General features: G+C 40.0%; 1 protein-coding gene across 2 annotated transcripts; it reads right to left on the minus strand.

Moving 5' to 3' along the window:
• Nucleotides 1–3,284: 3,284 nt before the first annotated feature.
• Nucleotides 3,285–7,426, minus strand: LOC146986978 (uncharacterized). 2 transcript variants are annotated; one of them, XM_085775884.1, is made up of 5 exons: nt 7,202–7,400; nt 6,790–6,810; nt 6,558–6,676; nt 5,565–5,786; nt 3,285–4,417 (listed from the first exon to the last, which is right to left on the minus strand). In XM_085775884.1, the coding sequence occupies exons 1-5, from the start codon at nt 7,332–7,334 to the stop codon at nt 4,397–4,399; spliced, it is 516 nt and encodes a 171-aa protein (XP_085632010.1). In that variant the 5' UTR covers nt 7,335–7,400; the 3' UTR covers nt 3,285–4,396. The 2 variants fall into 2 exon arrangements, with proteins under 2 accessions (XP_085632010.1, XP_085632011.1); XM_085775885.1 differs by lacking the exon at nt 6,790–6,810 and having other exon boundaries at nt 7,202–7,426.
• Between the last annotated feature and the right edge of the window lie 12,035 nt (nt 7,427–19,461).

Consider the following 19,461-nt stretch of genomic DNA (forward strand, 5'->3'; position numbering starts at 1 on the left):
AGCATGTTAGCTCACTTTGTGCAGCAGTGTCCCCATCCATCCACTTCATATGAACAACTGAATGTCATTTTGCAGTGTGGCTGCTGCTCAACATGGTGACTGTTTTCAGAATTGGGGTCTCAAAGTGTTTTTAATCATACACATAGTGGCTTTAAGTTTTGATCTGTTTACTTCTGCCGAAACCCATGTGATAAATGAAACTTGACTTGTGCAATATTCTGAGATGTACAGTAGATTAACAATAAGAAAATCTAGAGCTTAGATATTGTACATGTAGACATGTTAATCAGAAGTGCCCATAGCTAGAAGTGCTAATAATGAGCTGTTTCTTGTTTTTTTTTAATAATTCTGAAGGAATAAGTGAACAAATAGGGTTAGTAGATGGAGTCAAATCACAGGAAGCAGCTGTTTTATTTTGTTTAATACACTGATCAGTGACGTTGGCGTTATCTGCTGTTGGAAAATATAACACAGGAAAAAAGAATCACTTTTATCATGGATGCTGACTACAAGGAATGTGATGACGTACAGATGGCCTAGTTTTGAAATTAAACATTCTTAGAAGGACATTAGACAAAAATTATTCTTCACTTTCGTCACTATTCAAATACCAGAGTATTTCTGTCTTCGCCTCTTCCCCTTTCCTGTGAAATACACACACTGATGCAGATTGTAAGTTTATTTATATAGCCTGAATCACAGGTTTCTCACAATATGTATGATACAAACACAGCTCAGTGTGTTTTTGTTTGTAACAAAATGTTAATCTGATTTATTTCTCGCAAGGGAGAAAAGAAAAACGGGTGACTCTTATATGTATAAAGAAAAATATATATACATAAATAAGCCAATCTAGATCTCAAGTTCGTTGTGTTTTGTGTCTAAAATCACTGGCAGTTTGAATAAAGTAGCATTTTTTTTATTTGTACTACAGAAACAAATGAAGAACTGGGAGCTGCTGCTTCCATGCTGTTGTAACATGTTTTAACCTTTAATTAACTCTGTTTGTATTTAGTCTCAAGTAAGTGTGTTAGGTTTCGTACTTTTAAATGGAAACACAGACTTTTTTTGGACTAAGACACAGTGTCTGTTTCAAATAATTATCCTATAAAAACCTACTTTTGCCCATCACACTAAAACGTTTCAGGCTATGGATCCACCACCCAGCAGGTTTCATGGCTGGTGGCTCCAGATCTCCCTCCTCACGTCTCATGAGTCAGTGTGGAGTTGGTGCAGACTGACAAAGATCAGTGTTAACTGAGCAAACAGCTCGACTTTGGGAGTGGTTGTGAATATCTGCTAAGCCAAGATGGCAACAGCTGTATATTACTTCAGTTCAAATAAACACAAGATAAGCAAATTCATGTGACTTGAGATTCATTGGTCTGTGGAGAAAGAACTCGATGTGTGTGTCAAGACTGTCAGCAAGAATTTCACATATTTGTGTGCACCCCTGACTTTCCTCATTCCTCACAGAGGTGAAAATCTACAGTCAGATGCCTTTACGTCCCAGTGTGAACTGCAGCCACAGAGCTGCAGGCTCTGTGATCACAACAACAGAGAAAACAGAAAAGACTGAGTGGAAAAAAAAAATCAGTTCCTACTAAAGGAAGTGAAATTTGCCAACACCACACAAAAAGTATGTGTGGGTTTGTTTTTTTTTTTGTTCTTCTTTTTGTGCCCATACAACCACAAACCCTCATTATTCACACTGGCGTCAAGTGATTGAAAGTGTTCAGTGCTGCACTCTGCTGGTTACTGTGTAGAAATGAAACAGCATAGGAGGCATCACAGGTCAATAGAGAAATGTTAAAGCAAGAAAAGCGTTGTCTTTAGCATGTGTTGGATACAAATACTGTCCTCTGTAATCCTATTTATGATAAACTGCTTTTCTCACCACTGTTTGTTAGCTAACTATGATCATGCGGGCTATCAGGGTCAGTGTAAAGTGAAAACACAACATCCATTTACAGTAGTTTCATCTTCATCTACCGACACGAGAATAAGTCCATTTTTGAGGTTGTGACTGTTCACACCTGTACTCATCCATATATTAAAGTTATATTTCAATGTATTTATTCAGAAAGTGCCCCATGAAAGAATGACCTTCCCCTAATTGAGACAGGTTTTCCTCAGACAGTGAACTATTTATTAGGCTTTACATTTATCACATCTCTTGGCGTCTGTTGGCTTTTGTTTTTCTCCTCTGATTAATGTCTCCTTTAAAACCTGCTCCCTTGTATCTCACATAATCCATCTAATTGAAATGCAGTCAGGGAGGTGTTCTTGAACAATGGTCGCTGCGTACTCTCGTTTATCTTCTTTTGGATGAACTGTGTATTAAGTCTCTCAAGATCCCCAGATCAACAGGCTCTCAGACACATTTTAAAACAAAGGGCCAGGGGACAAAACAGTGAACGCTTGCGACTTACAGAAGATGCTCAGTCAGATCTATTCTGAGCCTGGTTGTCCTACAGCATCTTTTACAAAACTGTCAGTGTGTGGCTGTGTAATGTCAATGACTGTATTAACAAACAGTGATAGTTGTGATACTGACAGAGCAATCATTCTGATCCTTTACATTATTACAAGTGAAAACTCTTGGACTGTTTAAATGCACTAATCACTACTGGGTGATTGTTACTGATGCATTCATTTGCAAATAGTGTTTTAATATTGTGGTCTCTTAGGGTTGTTTATTTCGCTGTACAGCAGTGCATCATCTTCTTTATGCAAATTTTATGTGTCTAAAATCTCTGCTTTGTTTATTTGTTTATTTTAATTGGATCCCTTTGCAATGGGGTATAAGCAAATATTTAAAATTCAAATACTAACTTACATTTACTCTGAATTGCATGACTACTGTAGTTAAATTAATCTATTTACTTGCACCATAAAGTAAGACAAACTGGACAGGTAAATTTATTGCATGTTTAGCGTGGGAAATGTTTGCTTGTCAGCAGAGAGAGTGCTTGTTAATCATATTTCTGACCTGTTATTGCCTTACAGCCCAGCTCATAGCCTGAACTCCACATTAAAGTGGCCGTCACAGTCTGGACTGTCCTTTAGATTTTGGAAAGACTTGTCTGAACAGATTGAGACTCTTCCCCTCAATTAAATCACTTTCACTAAACTGCTTTACAGTGAATTATTTTCACCGTATATTGTTTCCCTAAACTTAGTCTTTCTACGATTTATTGACCAGTTTTTACTGTAAAGCGCTTAAGTATATTTAAAATACAGATACACAAAATGTCAGTGTCATAAAGAATCATCATCAGTGATCATATTCACATTTTTATTAAAATTATTACAAAAGCTGAAAAGTTGCAAAAAAAAAAAAGGAAACATTTATGTGATATAATTTGATGCCTTCATTTTGTGTTGTTCATGTTGTCATTGACAAACCTTAAGTATCAAAGTTCCCACATTATTATACAACTTCAGGATTAACAAAAGTCATATAAAAACAGTGACAGCAGTACATCTGGGTCTGCATTATTGCATTTGGATGGTTTCACTCTATGTAAACGTTTTGTAGATTGTGTAAGACCTCGGAAATGAAGGAGCTGAATTTGATGCAACCGAGTCTCAGCAGATTGTGAATGAAAGAAAAAGAGAGAAGACATCAGAATACCCGTACATTAAAAAACAAAAAAACAACAACAAAAAAAACTGTGACACAAGAGAAAAAAATTCAAGTATTTCCACAACTTGATTGAGCCTCAATTAAGCACATACTGATCACCAACACCCACAGCTTAGATGGGACATGGTGGGTTTAATAACAGTAGAAATTGAAATTTGGCAGTGTTCATTTCATAAGGAGCAGGCAGTAGAGGCATCAACAAAACTTAAATTAAAAGTGAATAAATTCTTAATTTAATGAAAAATGCCTAAATCCAAGAGAATAACAGACATTTATAAACTAACCACTGATCACTCAGAACACAAACTTGTCTGATATCATGATTTTTTTTACACTGCTGAAAACAATGATGTAGTGGAGATTGAATTAAGTTAAATAATATTTAGATGCTCAAGTGTTTTATAATAATTTAAGAGACTTCAAGTAACTTAATCATAGATTTCCCTATAATATAATTATCTGGGATAATAATTGATTCCTGTTATTTATTAACCCGTTGGGTGAGTGGAGCGCAACGGGACAGGGAATTAACCTGCCATCACACTATCACTAGTGCATGGGGTTAATGTCTAATTGTGCTGAATGTAAACTTGAGAGTGAAATCTCCGAGGTGGCTTAGTGTGTGATAACCTTCAACAGACAGAATTAGAGGCTGATTCAGTGGCTCCACGTTGTCATCTGGTGATATATTGTCGTCTGTGGTGGCAAATTTCATTCCCAGGAGGCTGGTTTGGGCCAAAGTCAGACTCAAATGGATGACACTTTAGACTGGTGGGGGAGAAAATAACACACAAACACAAAATTAGAAACTTCCAGTGTCACTTTGAGTAAATGAAACTGACAGTAAGTCCTGACGCTTGATCACAAGTTCAAAGTTCTCAATAAAAATGTTACTCTGGTCACGTCCTCAACGTCATATCATGGAGTACCGTTAAGTCTTACAACACTTTCTTTGTTCTGCCGTCTACAAGTGGTTGGTTTTATTGTACTCATGCTATAATTTTCTGCTGGGTTACTGGAAGATGAGGTCACATGTTTATGCAAAGAAATTCCTATGTAGAAGCTGCATCTGCCAGTTTCAGTTTCTACAGACAGTGAGTAAAAGCAAAAACACACATTGCATAACCATCTGTTGTCACATGTTTTTTGGTACTGGTGACACAGAGATATGACACAGCAAATCCATTTAGATCAGATAGAAGTAAGATTCAACAGACCGATTTCCAAATTCTATGATTAGAATACACTTTTTCAGTATTAAAACGATAAATTTGTCTGCGTATGGTGTAGTCAAATCGGCCTTATCAGTAATTAGGCGAAACAAATTTAAAGAGCCGTTTCGTTTCATAAGAATCCACCTGCCAGTTTGTATAATGAAGGAAGTTGCAAAGTAACTGAGCACGAGGGCACAAAGCCAGAATGCAGTTTGCATATTAGTCATTCAATGCAGTGTTGCACAAGATAATTTCTTGTAAATGAAAAAGGTAAATGAAACGAAAGAGAAACTTAACTTACAACAACTTATTATTATTTTTCAATCAATCAATCAATACAAAGCACTTTTCATAACTTTTTGTTTGTCATTACATTGTTCCTCTAAGTTGAGCTTTGGGAGCATATCTTAACCGCCTGGGCTGGCATCACTTGATTTGCATGGTATTTACAATGTTTGCACCAATGGGTTTGGTGTCAGGTCCAAAACCTTGACCCTTGCAACAATTAACATGTTATCTCAGTAGAGTCACCTTAAACTTTTAGACTGTGGTGTTCACTCTGTCTCAATTAAAAGATATCTGACTTCAATGCTCTAAAAACTAACACATGTACACACATGCACATGTTTAAACCAAATACTACTGAAGTGATCCTAAGATGCAAGTGAAATGTTAAGTGATGCCGGTATAAACAAACTCACCCATCCTCCATTCTCAGCTACCCAGGACCCAACACGCCTGTCGAGGAATGCACCCATGGCGTTCTGGACCCTGCTCTTCAGCTCTGGGCATGATTTCTTGATATAGAGCCCAAGTGCTACTGAAGCTCTGATGAGCTGCACCTCTGGGGCCACCTCAGCTTTCTGGATGACGGGAGCCTTGCACAAGGCCTCCACACCACTGCTGAACGCTGCCTCTGCAGCCTGTGGAGGGACGACACAACAGTTACATCATTTAACATCATTTAATTGTAAACAAAAGATGGAGACACGCAACACTGACAGACTATATTTTGAAAAAGTAACACATACAGTAAATAACATTTTCATGCCATTAAGGGTGAGACATTTCGTATGTAGGCCTATAATTATAATAACCTTTTTAAAATGTAGAAACTTTGGCTTTATAATTCTAACAAAATCATATGTGGTAACCAGGAAACTCAAATACTGTACATGAACTGAGGGAGACTTGCATATGTTTTTCATAGTTAGAGGTGTGGTTTCATTTGAGTCACTTTTGAAAATGTCGGATTTTTTTTTCCTTTTTACCAGCTCTTTCTCCCTGTGCAATGAAGGAGAACCATTTTGTTTGTGTTGCCCACACACAGTGTGTTTTCCAGGAAGAATGACCTGGTTATTCTAGATATTCCACGTACCTTGTTAACTACTTGCTGATAATAGTGAATATCTTCATCATGGGGAAGTTTGTAATGTACAGAAATTATGTAATGTATTACTGTACTTATTTGTATGGCTTTTGCAGTCTGTGGATTTGCAAACATAACAAAGTTCATTTAATGTTCACTTCTTTTCAACAACTATGACATTTTCGCAAAATCTGTGTAGTTAACAGGAAGATGCTTTTTTTTTTTTTTTTTTGGGCAGTGGTTAAAGTTGGGCAAGTCAGAGTGAAAGTGTGTGTGTGTGTGTGTGTGTGTGTGTGTGTGTGTGTGTGTGTGTGTGTGTGTGTACCTCGGCCACTACTGCTTGCTTCACGCCATCCAGTGCAGCTTGAAACGCAGCATTTTCATTTAGGGAATCGGCTATAGTTCTGAGTTTATCAGCGATCAAAACTGGGTCAAAATCATCCTCTAAAAGACAAACAAACAAACAAGCAAGCACAGAGTCATGTCAGTTGGTCAGTGAACACTTAAATTAGCCTAAACTAGCGTGTTTGGTGTGTTTATCTGTAGCAGTTAGTTACCAAGCATCTTTTCCAACACCACTTGAACGCAGCATGGTTTAAACAGAGGGGAATAAATAGGATGAACCATTAATAATTCGGGTTTTATTTACACAGTGACTTATACAAACTACTCCACTAACAAAGAAATACCACACCCTGTGACTATACGTGCATTAATAACACCACATCGTCTCACACTTTCCGTACATGCGGTTAAATGAAATGTGAAATAATAACAACAACAACAACGAAAGAAAATTAACTAAAAAAACGCTTTCACCCCTTCGACCTACTACTTCCACCTTAAAACGAAAGTGCACGTACAGTAAAGCGTTACACAACCTACACAGCTGTCCGTCTCACACCGGTACATTAACATTAACATCAGTCACATATAAACAAATAATAACACACAAAATAACTAACTAACCTGGGCCGTCGACCTCCAGACTCTCGGATCTATTGAAACCTCGAGAGCTGACATCGTCGTCGTCATCATCAAACAGACATTTAAGAATATCGCTGGTCTGCCGCTTCACCTCGTCCTTGTTTATTGGCGCCATCGTTGCTCACTAACTAACTGAAGTAAACGCGGAGGAGGCGAAGGCAAACGATTCATGCCCTCGGCTTCCGGGTTTGCGCGCTGACGTCACGCCCACCTGACGTAATACATTTGAATAGGATGAAAACAGCTGGGCAGTCTATTGTATCTCCACATTTCAGCACCCAGAAAGAGAGGGAGAGAGAGAAGTGTGTTTAAAAAAAACAACAACATGTCATAATTTTAAAACACAGAAATTCAACAAACCAGAAAGAAACACTTGCACACTCACAACACACACACACACACACACACACACACACACACACACACACACACACACACACACACACACACACACACACACACACACACACACACACACACAGGACTCAAAGTCGCTACCAACACATGTAAAATGAGTTGCATTCCTCTCCATTTCCTCCTATTATGTAGGAGAATCTACATGACTGCAGGAGCCCATTGTTTCGTGATCCAGGAGGAAAAAAAGACGCACAAACAGACAACACATCTAACGAGCAGGTTGTTGAGACTTGGCACACTGTACCCAGATCTGCCCTTATGATTTATTTTTTACCTCAGAATCAACAACCAAGACCAACTCTATCTAGTGGCCATATAAGATCACAGTGGTTAGCACTGTCACCTCTCAAGGTTTTTGGATTCGATTTCCGGGCCTTGGTCCTTTCTGGGTGGAGTTTGTACTGTGTGATCACACAGAAGTGCACGTGGGTTCTCTCTGCTGATACTGTGGTTGTTCATTTCCATATGTCAGTCATTGAATCCAGGGTGAACCCCACTGTCCCCCTGCCACAAAGCAACAATGCTACAGTGCTGTTCAGAATGACCTCTACCATCCTCAGTGTGAATCTCTCCACCACATCCCCAGTGAGTCCCTCAGGGTAACATGACTGAAGTCTCCTGATATTATCAAAAGTAGCCTACCTCAGGATGTTTACTATAGCAACGACTTCATGGAAAACTTCAGCAGCCAGTTGCCATGGATGGGGATGTACCTACAGCAGCTCATCACACTTACAGAGACTTGGTATTTCCCATGATGACTCACAGCAGAAAGGACCGACAGTAGCCTACATCTCCACTTTCAAGCCTTTAAAGTTATAGTTGGTAATCCTGTTCAGAAACACATTTTGTTTATTATACGTCCTGAGAGTAATCAATACATTATGTATTCAGAAAAAGGAACGAAAATAATCAGACCTCTGTGGCAGCTGCAGGACTGACAAAACTCTGCCCAATCCATGCTTTACGCTCAGAGAGCAAAAAACCAATCAGATGCCTTCATGTCTAGTTCTACTTTGTCTGCAGAAAAGCCACACTCCATTCTGGTGGATGGCAGTGCAGCTCTGGCAATGCACGTTGGGTGTCTTCACCCACGTCCGCTGAAAGGTGAACGTGTCTTCAGAGTGAAGTCTGAGGAAAGGGGCTGGCTGAGACTTTTGACATGTGTATTTTCAAAATGTGGCCTGCTAGAACCGTTTTTCCAGGATTGCCAACCACCTTTAACCTTTGCACCAGCAGCACGGCAACCACAAAATCACCTCTTCATCTCAGGTGGTACAGGGAGGCCAGGACGACCTGCTCGGTTTTCAGTTTTCAGAGTATTAGGACCACATTGACAAATAAAAAAAATCAAAAATCAAAAATCAAAAAATAATAATGTTATAATAATAAATAAATAATGTAATGTTATGACTTTTTTCTCGTAGGAAATGTACGACTTTATTCTCGTAAATTTATATTCTCGAAGTCTGTGTTTTTTTTCTCAATGTGGCCCTAATACTCTGTCCTAACAAACTCCTCTCCCCACAGAAATATCCATCATCAGTAATTAACAAAATGTGACATAAAAATAAAAAAATAAATTCATCTTTATATTAGCCTATTTTGCACCAGCACGTGCATGTTAGAGCACGTACCTGCACGTTAGTTCACGTGACAAACAGGCCACACCCACCGACAGAGATGGCGGTAACTTTAGCACCTGCAGAGGTTTGACCAATGAGAGACAACCAGAGAGAGAGATGGCCCTGTTCCACCGGTGCCCGATCGGAAACATCCATAAAGTTATTTTTCTTTTTTTTGTACCTGCTCGGTCTGTGGTCGGTACCTGCTCGGCTTTTTCACGGCGGCCGCGTTCTGGAGGAGAGGGACCGCCGGGCTGACCTTCGTCGTCACAGCTGCTGGACTAACGTTACACCGAGAAGGAGACGCTCCAGACGGACTTAGGACTGTGTTTTCTTCTTCACATGTAAGTAACTACACGGCTTCGTAACGTTTTGTGTCTGTGGACTGGCCGCCCGGCTACAGGTGTGTGTTAGCTACCTGGCTGCTAACGTACCACTTGTGAATGTGCGCGGCAACTGTTGCTATGGCCCGCTAGTTGTTCAACGGGGGTTCACCCGCTGTGGTTTGAATGATGGTTTTGTGCTCCCGCTCTGTTGTTGTGTGTTTTCCAACTTGTTTCTGTGTTATTCTTTATTTGTATTTATTTATACAGGCATTACTGGCTGCTTTGACACAGTAATTTCCCAGTCTGGGATCAATTAAGTAAGTAATGTTGTCTTAACTTGAACGGCCATCCAGTAAAGTGAGGGCCGAGCGTGTCCCACTTTAGCCTTTGTTTGTTTATCTGGTGGTTGAGAGCGCGACTGCTAGTGGTTGTTGTGGGCAGAGGTGTTTCGAGACACTCAGGGGGCTCCAGGAAAGAGGCCTGATGAGAGTGAAGTGATGTAATTGTGCAGTAACAACTTCAATGATTTCATGTTGTGTTTAAAGCAACTTATACCAGAAAATTCACGATATATATTAGCTATCTTCCTCTTCCAAATAGAAATCACAAGCTAATGACAGCAGAGTTGATGTTGGTATCAATGTTAGCATTTGGACAACAAATGCATTATTGCACTGGTAATGGGAGAAATTACAATTGGTATTGGCAGCATTGTGCATAGGCTGCAATGCACAATGTTCAGTGTGCACAGTCATTGGCAACATCTTGTATGGACATATGGACCAATGTCAGCTGTCTCTGGTGGCCCCCTTCCAGTTTGGGGCCCCTGGCAATTGCCTTGGTTGCCTGTGTAACCATGATGGTTGGTAATTGCTCCAAGCGGCTAGGCCGATGTCTTGCATGGTAGCTTTGCTGTGAGGCTGATGAGTGGTTGGCAACCATGGTACAGATGAAAAGACAACTCTTCTTTTAATGCTGTAATGGATCTCTGTGTTTATCTCTAAAACTCATTGGAAAACACTTTTGTATGTGCTCATTTTGTTGGTTAAATGTGCGTGTTAAAATGCTGCGACAAACACTTTTCAAGAAGACAGAAACAGTAGTTCACAGACAGGGTGACAGCCACAGGGAACGATAAACTGTATCAGCTGCAACTGACTGCTTTCATATGCTAATGTTATTGTTGTTGCTCACATCAAGGGAATTCTGGCCCATGCAGAGCCAAGGCAATGTTAATAATTCACGGAAAAGCATGGCTGGATATGGAAAAATTTGAGTACTTCTATACTTGATTACTCAAAGTAAATTAATTTGGACAACAGTTTGATCCAGTTCATCCACCATTTGACCGCTGATCACTTGAGGGATGGTCAAACACACATGAACACAAACAATCAGTGTGTGTGTGTGTGTTTGTGTGTGTATGTGTGTAAGTACATTTTGTCTCCAGAAGGTGGCGACATTCACCTACTGATGCTGTTTTTGGTGAGCACTGCCCCACCCTGGTACACACACACATAGACACACACACACCAAAACAATACAAATCTATTTTTTCAGCAGCTATACATTATTCACATTCCTAATTACAACAGTTGTACATGAGTGGTCATGCATATATGTAAAAGCCTGCTGTGCACACATCAGGATGATTACATGCACGTTCAAGCAGTACCATAAGACCAGGTTATAACAAAATGCATATACACACCGGCATGCTTTTCATATGTCTAACTGGTTCAGCCACCATCAGTGAGATGATTCTACATTTTGAGCCGAGAGTCAGTCTTCTGCAAACTGAACCAACAATGCTGATGTCTGTATGCAGGTCAAAAGATGAAAAATTAATTTGTTCAGTGATGATACTTTGAGAAAAGACTCCTATTATTTCATATATCTCCAAACTAATTAGTATTCCTCTCAGTCTCTCTTTATCTCTCTATTTCACTTTATACAGAAGCCAATCACTAAATTAGCATGTGCTTGACCGACGAAGCGTACTCTATCATTTCCACCTGTTGAATGCTGCGTTCATGTTGTGGCAGGGATGTCAACGTCCAACCACAACCTCTGCCACTGCTGTCAGGCTCAGTTTGATAAAGACAAAGCTATGCCACAAGACCAATAATGGCGTTAACAGCACAGTGACCGTCCACCATCTATTCTGCATCTTATAAAAATTCATTATCTATGAGCTTGTCTCATTTGATTGAAAAAGAGCCGCTGGCTTCTCATCAGATTTTATTCTTGTTGAAAATGTGTCCTGTTTTTTTGCAGCACGGTGGCGGCTGCTTTGCAAATGAGGACTGACACACATGATGAAAACAATGAAAGAGCGTGTTTCATCCACACGCTGTACTCTGGGATGTCAGAAGATGAGATGAAAATTGGGTTGCTCAGTCAGGCAATGCTATCTCCTCTGGAAAGAATAAAAGCTTGATTAGGAATCATGCACCAGGATAATCAGCGGGGATGTCACAGTCACTTCTGTGCCATGTGATGCACTAGAGTCAACGCAACCGCAACACATACACACACACAACACTCGTTTTCTGTAAGTTACAGATGAAACAATCAACCAACCCATTTACCCCTTTATGCAAGTATTCTCCATATCATAAACCACACAGAGTGATCACACTGGGAGTAGCGATTTGGTTTGATTGTGAAATGATAGCACCAGCATTTAGATTTTTGAACCTCTTCACAGATGCAAATAAGTATGCTGTTCTAGGTTATACACCTCAAGGCTGTTATGAAAGCTCATCAGAAGAAAAAAATAAAACGTAAACTTTGCAAACTAATTTAAAGAAAATATGGTAGGAAATATTTTTGAAAAAACATATTGATCACCTCTGTTAGTGGCAGTGCTGGACAGCTCACTTAGGCTGACTGGTGGTCAAAAAGGTAAATAACCAGGTGTGAAATGAAAGGATATCGATTAAGCAAAGCAGCAAGGAAAGGATGAATTATTACCACCAATAATGATAATCAATAACTGTGACCCAGAGAGCCCAGAACTGTTGTATAAATACACAGAGATAAAGAGACGAGGCTCTTCTTCAGGCTCTCTAGGGACTTAAATATGAAAATGCGAATGCCTTTGCTGGGGAAGGGAAGCTAACTGTGTGTGTGTTAGTGCTGTTTTGCAGTAGAAGGTGTGTGTTGCTGCTGTAGCCAACACCAGTTTGTTTTCTGGGTTTGTGATAGTAGGACCAAAGGGAGTCATTTCTATGGCTTTTGAATCAGTATAGAGGAAACAGGGAAGCTGCAGAAGAGGGGCTTTCAATTCTTTTCAGCTTAGCTGGGATCCTCTCCTTGGGCTCTGTGTAATGAAATACCTGATCAATAGCTGCAGGTGATGTTGCTTTTCATTAGTTTTTTTTAGTGTTGATGTTTTTCCCTCCAATGTCGTCTTTATAGTCCCAGCATGCCACCCTGCATTATTCCACCCTGTTTCACCTGTGTGCTTGTGATCTTTTGGTCTTTGTTTTTCAATTTCCCCTTTATTGTGATCCTTATTATCTTCTCAACTTCTAATTTAAAGAGGAACTATGCAGGATTCTTACATTAACTATGATGTTGATGACTATGATGATTTAACACCTTCGGAGTAATCGTGATGGTTAAATAAATTATTTGTAACTCGTTACAGGGAGAATGGAGGCTCTCTGCCAGCATCTCTTGAACGAAAAGCAACCTTGCAAGATCAGCTCCACCGAGCCAGTGTCCCAGATCTAGTCTCGGTGGCGACACAAACATGCCCCCTAACCCATAATCTCTTGGTTATGACGGATAAGACTACACAAATATGTATACATGTTGTAACATCATATATGATAGAAAACGCTCTGTGTATTGTTTTCTCAGCAGCTTCGTTTAAAAAAAAAAAAGAAGCACACGGCCAGGAGGAGGGATAGAAAATCAGCGGAAAAGCGACCAGACTTGCATAGTTCCCCTTTAATCTTTCTTAGAATACATACTTAATATATTTTGTGCCTTGCTGTACCATAAGTTACTATACACATGTGTAGATGATGGGATGAAGTCTGTTCAGTCAGACTTTCAATTCACATACTCTATATAAAAACACCTTTTGCAGTGAGGTGGTCTATTCAAGCAGGCGCTTTTTACCTCGCTCATAGCTGCAGCTGCATTAATCTTTTGATAACTAATGCTGAGTGTGTTTGGCCTCAACTCAAGCCAAGAGGTTGAAGTGTGTGAACCTGTTCCTCTCAGAGAATCCACCCTCCTCTGAGACTGCTGCAATCAAGAGTTTCTCATCAGCAAGGTAGGTTTATGTTGTTGTAACAATAAGCCAACGTTTTGGCTCTGTTACACACTGGTCTTTGTTTGATTTGTGAAGCTGTGAATGCTGCTGCTGTCAGCCCGTGTGCGGTGTTGCATGACCTTGTTTTGCTTTGTTGGTGTTTTTTCTTTTCTTTTTTCTTGCATGCTTATCGATGCCTCATTATGATGCTTCCCCCGCTGTTACAGTAAATAACCTAATGGTGAAATATTAATATTTATGTTTGATTATTGTGAGTGTTGTCGGCTGAATTGATTTCCCTTAGGTTGTTGTTTTTGTTTTGAGGAATTTTCTATTAGTTTGCTGCAAACTCAGGGTCTCTGGTCAAGGTTAATATTGCATTGCCAACAATGGCCTCTGTCAGACATTGGGACATGTTATGTTCAGTTGAACCATATATGCTGTAAACTGTTGAGCTGTGGTTCTTCTGCTGCTTAACCCAGAGATGAGATTGTCTTTGTGCCTCTGCTGCATAACACATCTTATCCTGCTGCTGCATATTAGGTTTTGTACTTGGTTGATATTTATCCATCTCAGTTCATTAGATGCTATATTCCATGTTGGAGTTGCTTTGCTGAGAATGATAATGGTTTCTGGCCCAGTTTTTAAAAAACAAAACAATAGCTGATGCTGATGCTGAGCTCAGTATCTAATGTTGTTTATTTCTGTCAGTCCCCAGTCTCTGCTGTGTTGTGGTGAATTTGTGTTTTCTTGTTGGCAGTAATACTATTGCCAAATTATACTTTTGGCACCTCAGATGGACGTCTTGCTGCTAAAAGGAGAAGGAATTTTATTGGGGGTTCTTTTCTTTTTTTTTTCTGGTGATATTCAGATCCTGAAATATTTTCTGCATAATATGTTCACTTCTCATTTCCAAAAGAGGCTTCTATACAGTCTATCATTTAACACCTTAATAAAGAGTACAGTTTCATTAAGTCTTAAGCAGCAATGTTGCTGTGCCTCATGAATAATTTAAAACAAACTGGACAGTGACCGACAGTGAGGTTACATTAACATGATACAGTAACACAATGTTGGTGATAAAGTGGCTTATCTTTTAATTGTGTATTTTAGTTTGTTGATTCTCTGCAGGAAAACAGACGTGGACGTTCAAGTCAATTCATTAATTCAAGGATTAGACTCTTACCTCTGTCGGATACTTGTTTGCTGCTAATTATCCCTTTGTCATAGCAGTTCTCACTTGCACTGCAGTTAATCTACACTGCAGTATACAGTACATCTCCAGGTAATTGGATGGAAAGTTAGGAAAAGGCCTGTTGGCCACAGAGTGCTGCACAGCTTGTTCTTTGTACCTTTGTACTTCTCCCATGGAGCTTTGAGTAAGAGCAAAATGTTTTTTATGCTTTTCTTGTCAAGTTGAATATCTCCAGACACCGTGACCTCGCTGTGTCATCCTATGTATTATGATGTTGTTTATGATCCAGTCCCACATGGACTTAGTAGCTGCCCTTTTTGTCTGGATGCGAGTGCCCTTTTCAAATGGCAAAACATTTTTCTTTCTTATTTTTTGTATAAAGTTTATTTTATGAGTTATGTCTTCTGTCTTCCGCAAGTAGACAAAGACACTTTCAGACTAAAGTCACCAGTTAATCCCTAAAACCAAACCATCTGTCTGGAAAGTTGACCACTTCAACCCAACATTTTGCCTTATTTTGGTGCTTTCTATCAAGTGTGATATCTGAAAACCTTTGAGAAATTTCAGCTCTGCTTCCAACTTGCATGTGGGTTTACCTGAAGTCCTGTCCATGTAGGTCATGTTTGACAATCCTTCACCTCAGCTAGCACCTCTTAGTGTGAGGGGAGCAGCTGCAAAATCCAGTTGTTGTGCACAGGAGCTTGACCTTGTGTCTGCACTTTCTTTCAGATGCTCAGCAGGAGATGTAACTACAGGGACTAAACTTGTGAATTTGCAGCTGCTGCTGTCAGGGGCATAAACAGGGACATCTTGGTGATACAGTAAACTGCATCAAGGCTGCTGGTTCCCAATTTTCCTCATCTGATGCCCGGCTTCATCCAAAAAGACTTGCCTCTTTAGGTTGCATTAACTTTTTCAAAAAATTAGCATTTGAAGCATGAGGCCTTGTGATTTCATTAGACACTGGTGCACAGAGCTTTGACCCAGAGAAAGGACTTAGCAAATGGCCTAGAAATTAGTCCTAGAGATGGGCAGACAGGATAGCTATCCATCCCCATTGTCCAAACTCTTTGGGACTGAAATGTCTCTGAGGACAGAGGGATTATGCAGGAACAGAGGATTGTAAAGACAAGCACACGATGGACAGACGGAGACAGCAGAGAGTTGGAAAGACTTTAGAAGCAGGCTTCATCGTGACAGGAATGACACATGGTAAAGATCCCAGGGAAAATTTGAATCCACCCTGATTTAAAAACTGCCCCAGGACAGACTGGGGCACGAAAAGAAAGTTGCCTTCAGCAAAAACAAGCAGCCCTCTCTGTGGATAAGAAAAGCTCAAGAGTTGTAAAAGGATTGTCTTGGGGAATTTGTAACTCTATGGGAACATGTTTAATGACTGTTTGGGATTACATTTTATTACTGCATACAATTGTTCAAACTTATCTACCTGTTGTTGATTTTTCACTGCATTGAGAATAAAACTGTCCAGCGAGACAACGGCCTCATAAAGTTTTACAGGCTCCAGTGATATGAATATCTATAAATACAAATATTCAGAGTTCGGATGGCTATCATCAGCACTGTGTTGTGGCCCATATTATTACACTATCAGTTATCAAACTGTGAGAGCATCATTGCATGGATAACAACCCATATTTTTTTAAAACAACATACAGACCATTCATCTCTCTGTCATAGTTAGATGTCCTTCAGAGATGTAAGTCGACTGTGCCAGCATTACAGAAGCAAGGAAGTCAGATGACAAAGTTTAAAGAGCGTCAGTCCATGTAACGAGGGGGGTTGGGATGGATGAGTCATCAAAACACTGTTTGTTTCCTGTTGCAAACCGATTGTCAACTCTGTTTCTTTTAACCATGACCTTTTAATGCTATGTATAGGCACAAGTGACGTGCAATGGTTATTCAGGTCGGAGGAGTTGATTGACTCTGATGTTATGGCCGACAAGGGCCCTGCTCAGGTTGAATAGTGAAAGCACTGAAGTTAAACTGGAATCAATCTCACACAGGTGGTAATTGACCACTCTAAGTGTCTTTTAGTTGAATTATCATCTGTAGAGCTTGACAGAAACCATTTAAAATACGTTGTGATCTGGCAGGTAATCAATGAGATGGAAGATGGACTGTTGGGGGGATTTACAAAAAAAAAGCAGTGAGTTTGACATCGACCTGTGCCTTGAAATGATATCTGCTCGTTTGATGCTTGTTGATCTGATCATTATAGTGATTAGTTCATGAGGAAATATGTATTTACCTTTTGGCTGGGTGGGTTTACATTGATAATAATGTGAGGTTTTCGCTGCCATGTCCAGGGCTCAGTTAAGGTGCTCTGGGCCTAATTCAGATGAGCATCTGTGATATTAAGCGCTCATTTGATGACACCACTGACTGCCAAGTCAGATAACTGCTTTTTTGGCAGTTGTCAGATAATTGTTAACATCCCAGCTGCTTCTGCCATCATCATCATATCATTTGTATGAGACTGAGACAGCCCCTGAGTATGACTATATGATTACTGCAGAAAGGTTTTAAGGCCAGTCTGCTGTCAACATGCTGTGTTGTTTGATACCTGCCATGTATAAGACAACACAGTCAGGGCAAAGAGTAAATGTGAGTGAACCAGAGAAGACGTGTCAAACTATTAGAGGTGTTAATTTCTCTGAAACACTTGAGTGGTCAGAGTAGAGGCTGTGGGGACAAACCTTTCACATGAATTTGGCTTTGAGAGTGCCTTGATAAAAGCAATTGGGATGTGATGTGAGACTCTTAGTTAATGTAGTTTTTTTAAATGAGCGTTGTACCTTAGCATGGCTTGGTCAAAAAATTATAACATCACTCTACCGCCGCGTCTTTAAAGGGATAGTTCAACATTTTGGCAAATTGGCCCATTGCCATAATCCCTATTTTAGTAGGTTCGTTACCTTTAATTGTCGGTGCAAGCTATTTTTAGAAAGGCGGAGCAGAGCCGCAAGCTGCTCAGAGCTATGCTACAGAGGCTCATGGATTTCTTGGTTTCCCTCATCAAACTCATCAAATACACAATGCAACAACTCCAAAACGCTGTCGTGGAGAAGTTGTGACCTGCACATTCACCACGCTATGAGATAATAACGGAACGTTATGAGACAGAGTTGTTTTAGAGGTAAATTCATGCAAAAACCGCTGATGCGCCTTTCCGTTGGGGGCAATTTTTCGGCAAGCAGTCTCTGCATTTGCCTCGAAAACAACTCTGTCTCATAATGTTCTGTTATTATCTCATAGCGTGGTGAATGTGCAGGTCACAACTTGTCCACCAGAGCGTTTTGGAGTTGTTGGATTGTGTATTTGATGAGTTTGATGAGGGAAACCAATAAATCCCATGAGCCTCTGTAGTGTAGCTCTGAGCAACTTGCAGCTCTGCTCCGCCGTTCTACAAATAGCTTGCACCGACAATTAAAGGTAACAAACCTACTCCTAAAACTATAGGGATTATGGCAATGGGCCAATTTGCCAAAATGTTGAACTGTCCCTTTAAGCAAATGAGCATATTGAAAAAACACGCTATTTCTGAATCTATATTACACTCATTGTGGAAGAGAGTGAGTGGACTTGTTGGAAGGTGGTAAAGGACACCTGCCCACTGAATGGACATCTGAAGAGAGTTTCATTAAGGACATCCTAATTACTTTTTTGTTGTTGTTGCTGCAATTCTTTTCATTGACAAGTGAGATTGGGCAACCCTGTGGGCATCCCTGCCTTTTGTTATTTGGACAACCTTTCACGCTTATTAGTTTCAGTCTCTTCTCTGTCTCTTCTCTCAGCCTCTGAACTATATAAAGAAAGCTGTCAGGTACAAAAAAGTGCGTCCAAAAACTTCCAAAATTACTCTTTTCTGCACCACTACCCTGTTATGTATTTCTCTTTGACCCAGAAACTAAATATACTGCAGCAATCCCTGGAGTGTTTTGAAGTGTATGTTTTTCAGAAACTAAATTCTGCTTGAAATGTGGCCAGATAAGCCCATAAGTGGCATGCTTTTCAGATATTAAATGGTTTAATGAGAGTTTCTATTTGAAAGTTGATGAGGTGAGTGGTCGGTATCTTATTAGTTTACAATAAGGCATTTTTCTTGTCACACACAACACCACCTGCCATGTAGAGAGCTGCAGTACTCTGCTGCAGAGAGGAGCCACTGTCAACTGAAGGGAATGTATTTCTTCTTTTTTTTCCACTCAGTTTTGGGTTTGATTCAGTTTTATGACAGCTGTCACCCCTGCACCCCACCACAGACTGCTGAGATAAGGCATGCATATAGAATATAATGCAAACTGAATATTTTAAGAAGAGAAAACTTGTGTAAGTTGGAAAAGAATCTGAAGTCGTTTCCAAGTTTCCTCCCTGTATTGGTTTGAA

Source organism: Trachurus japonicus, chromosome 5 (genome assembly GCF_045865225.1).
Source record: "Trachurus japonicus isolate A0001 chromosome 5, Traja_1.0".
Classification (NCBI taxonomy): Eukaryota; Metazoa; Chordata; class Actinopteri; order Carangiformes; family Carangidae; genus Trachurus; species Trachurus japonicus.

Bases quoted from the DNA above. Each gene is read 5' to 3' on its own strand.
- LOC146986978 (XM_085775884.1), bottom strand. From the start codon at position 7,334: ATGGCGCCAATAAACAAGGACGAGGTGAAGCGGCAGACCAGCGATATT. The intron at 6,811-7,201 runs GTTAGTTAGTTA...GCTGCGTTCAAG, and splicing joins TCTGGAGGTCGACGGCCCAG to TGGTGTTGGAAAAGATGCTT. The intron at 6,677-6,789 runs GTAACTAACTGC...TTTGTCTTTTAG, and splicing joins GGTGTTGGAAAAGATGCTTG to AGGATGATTTTGACCCAGTT.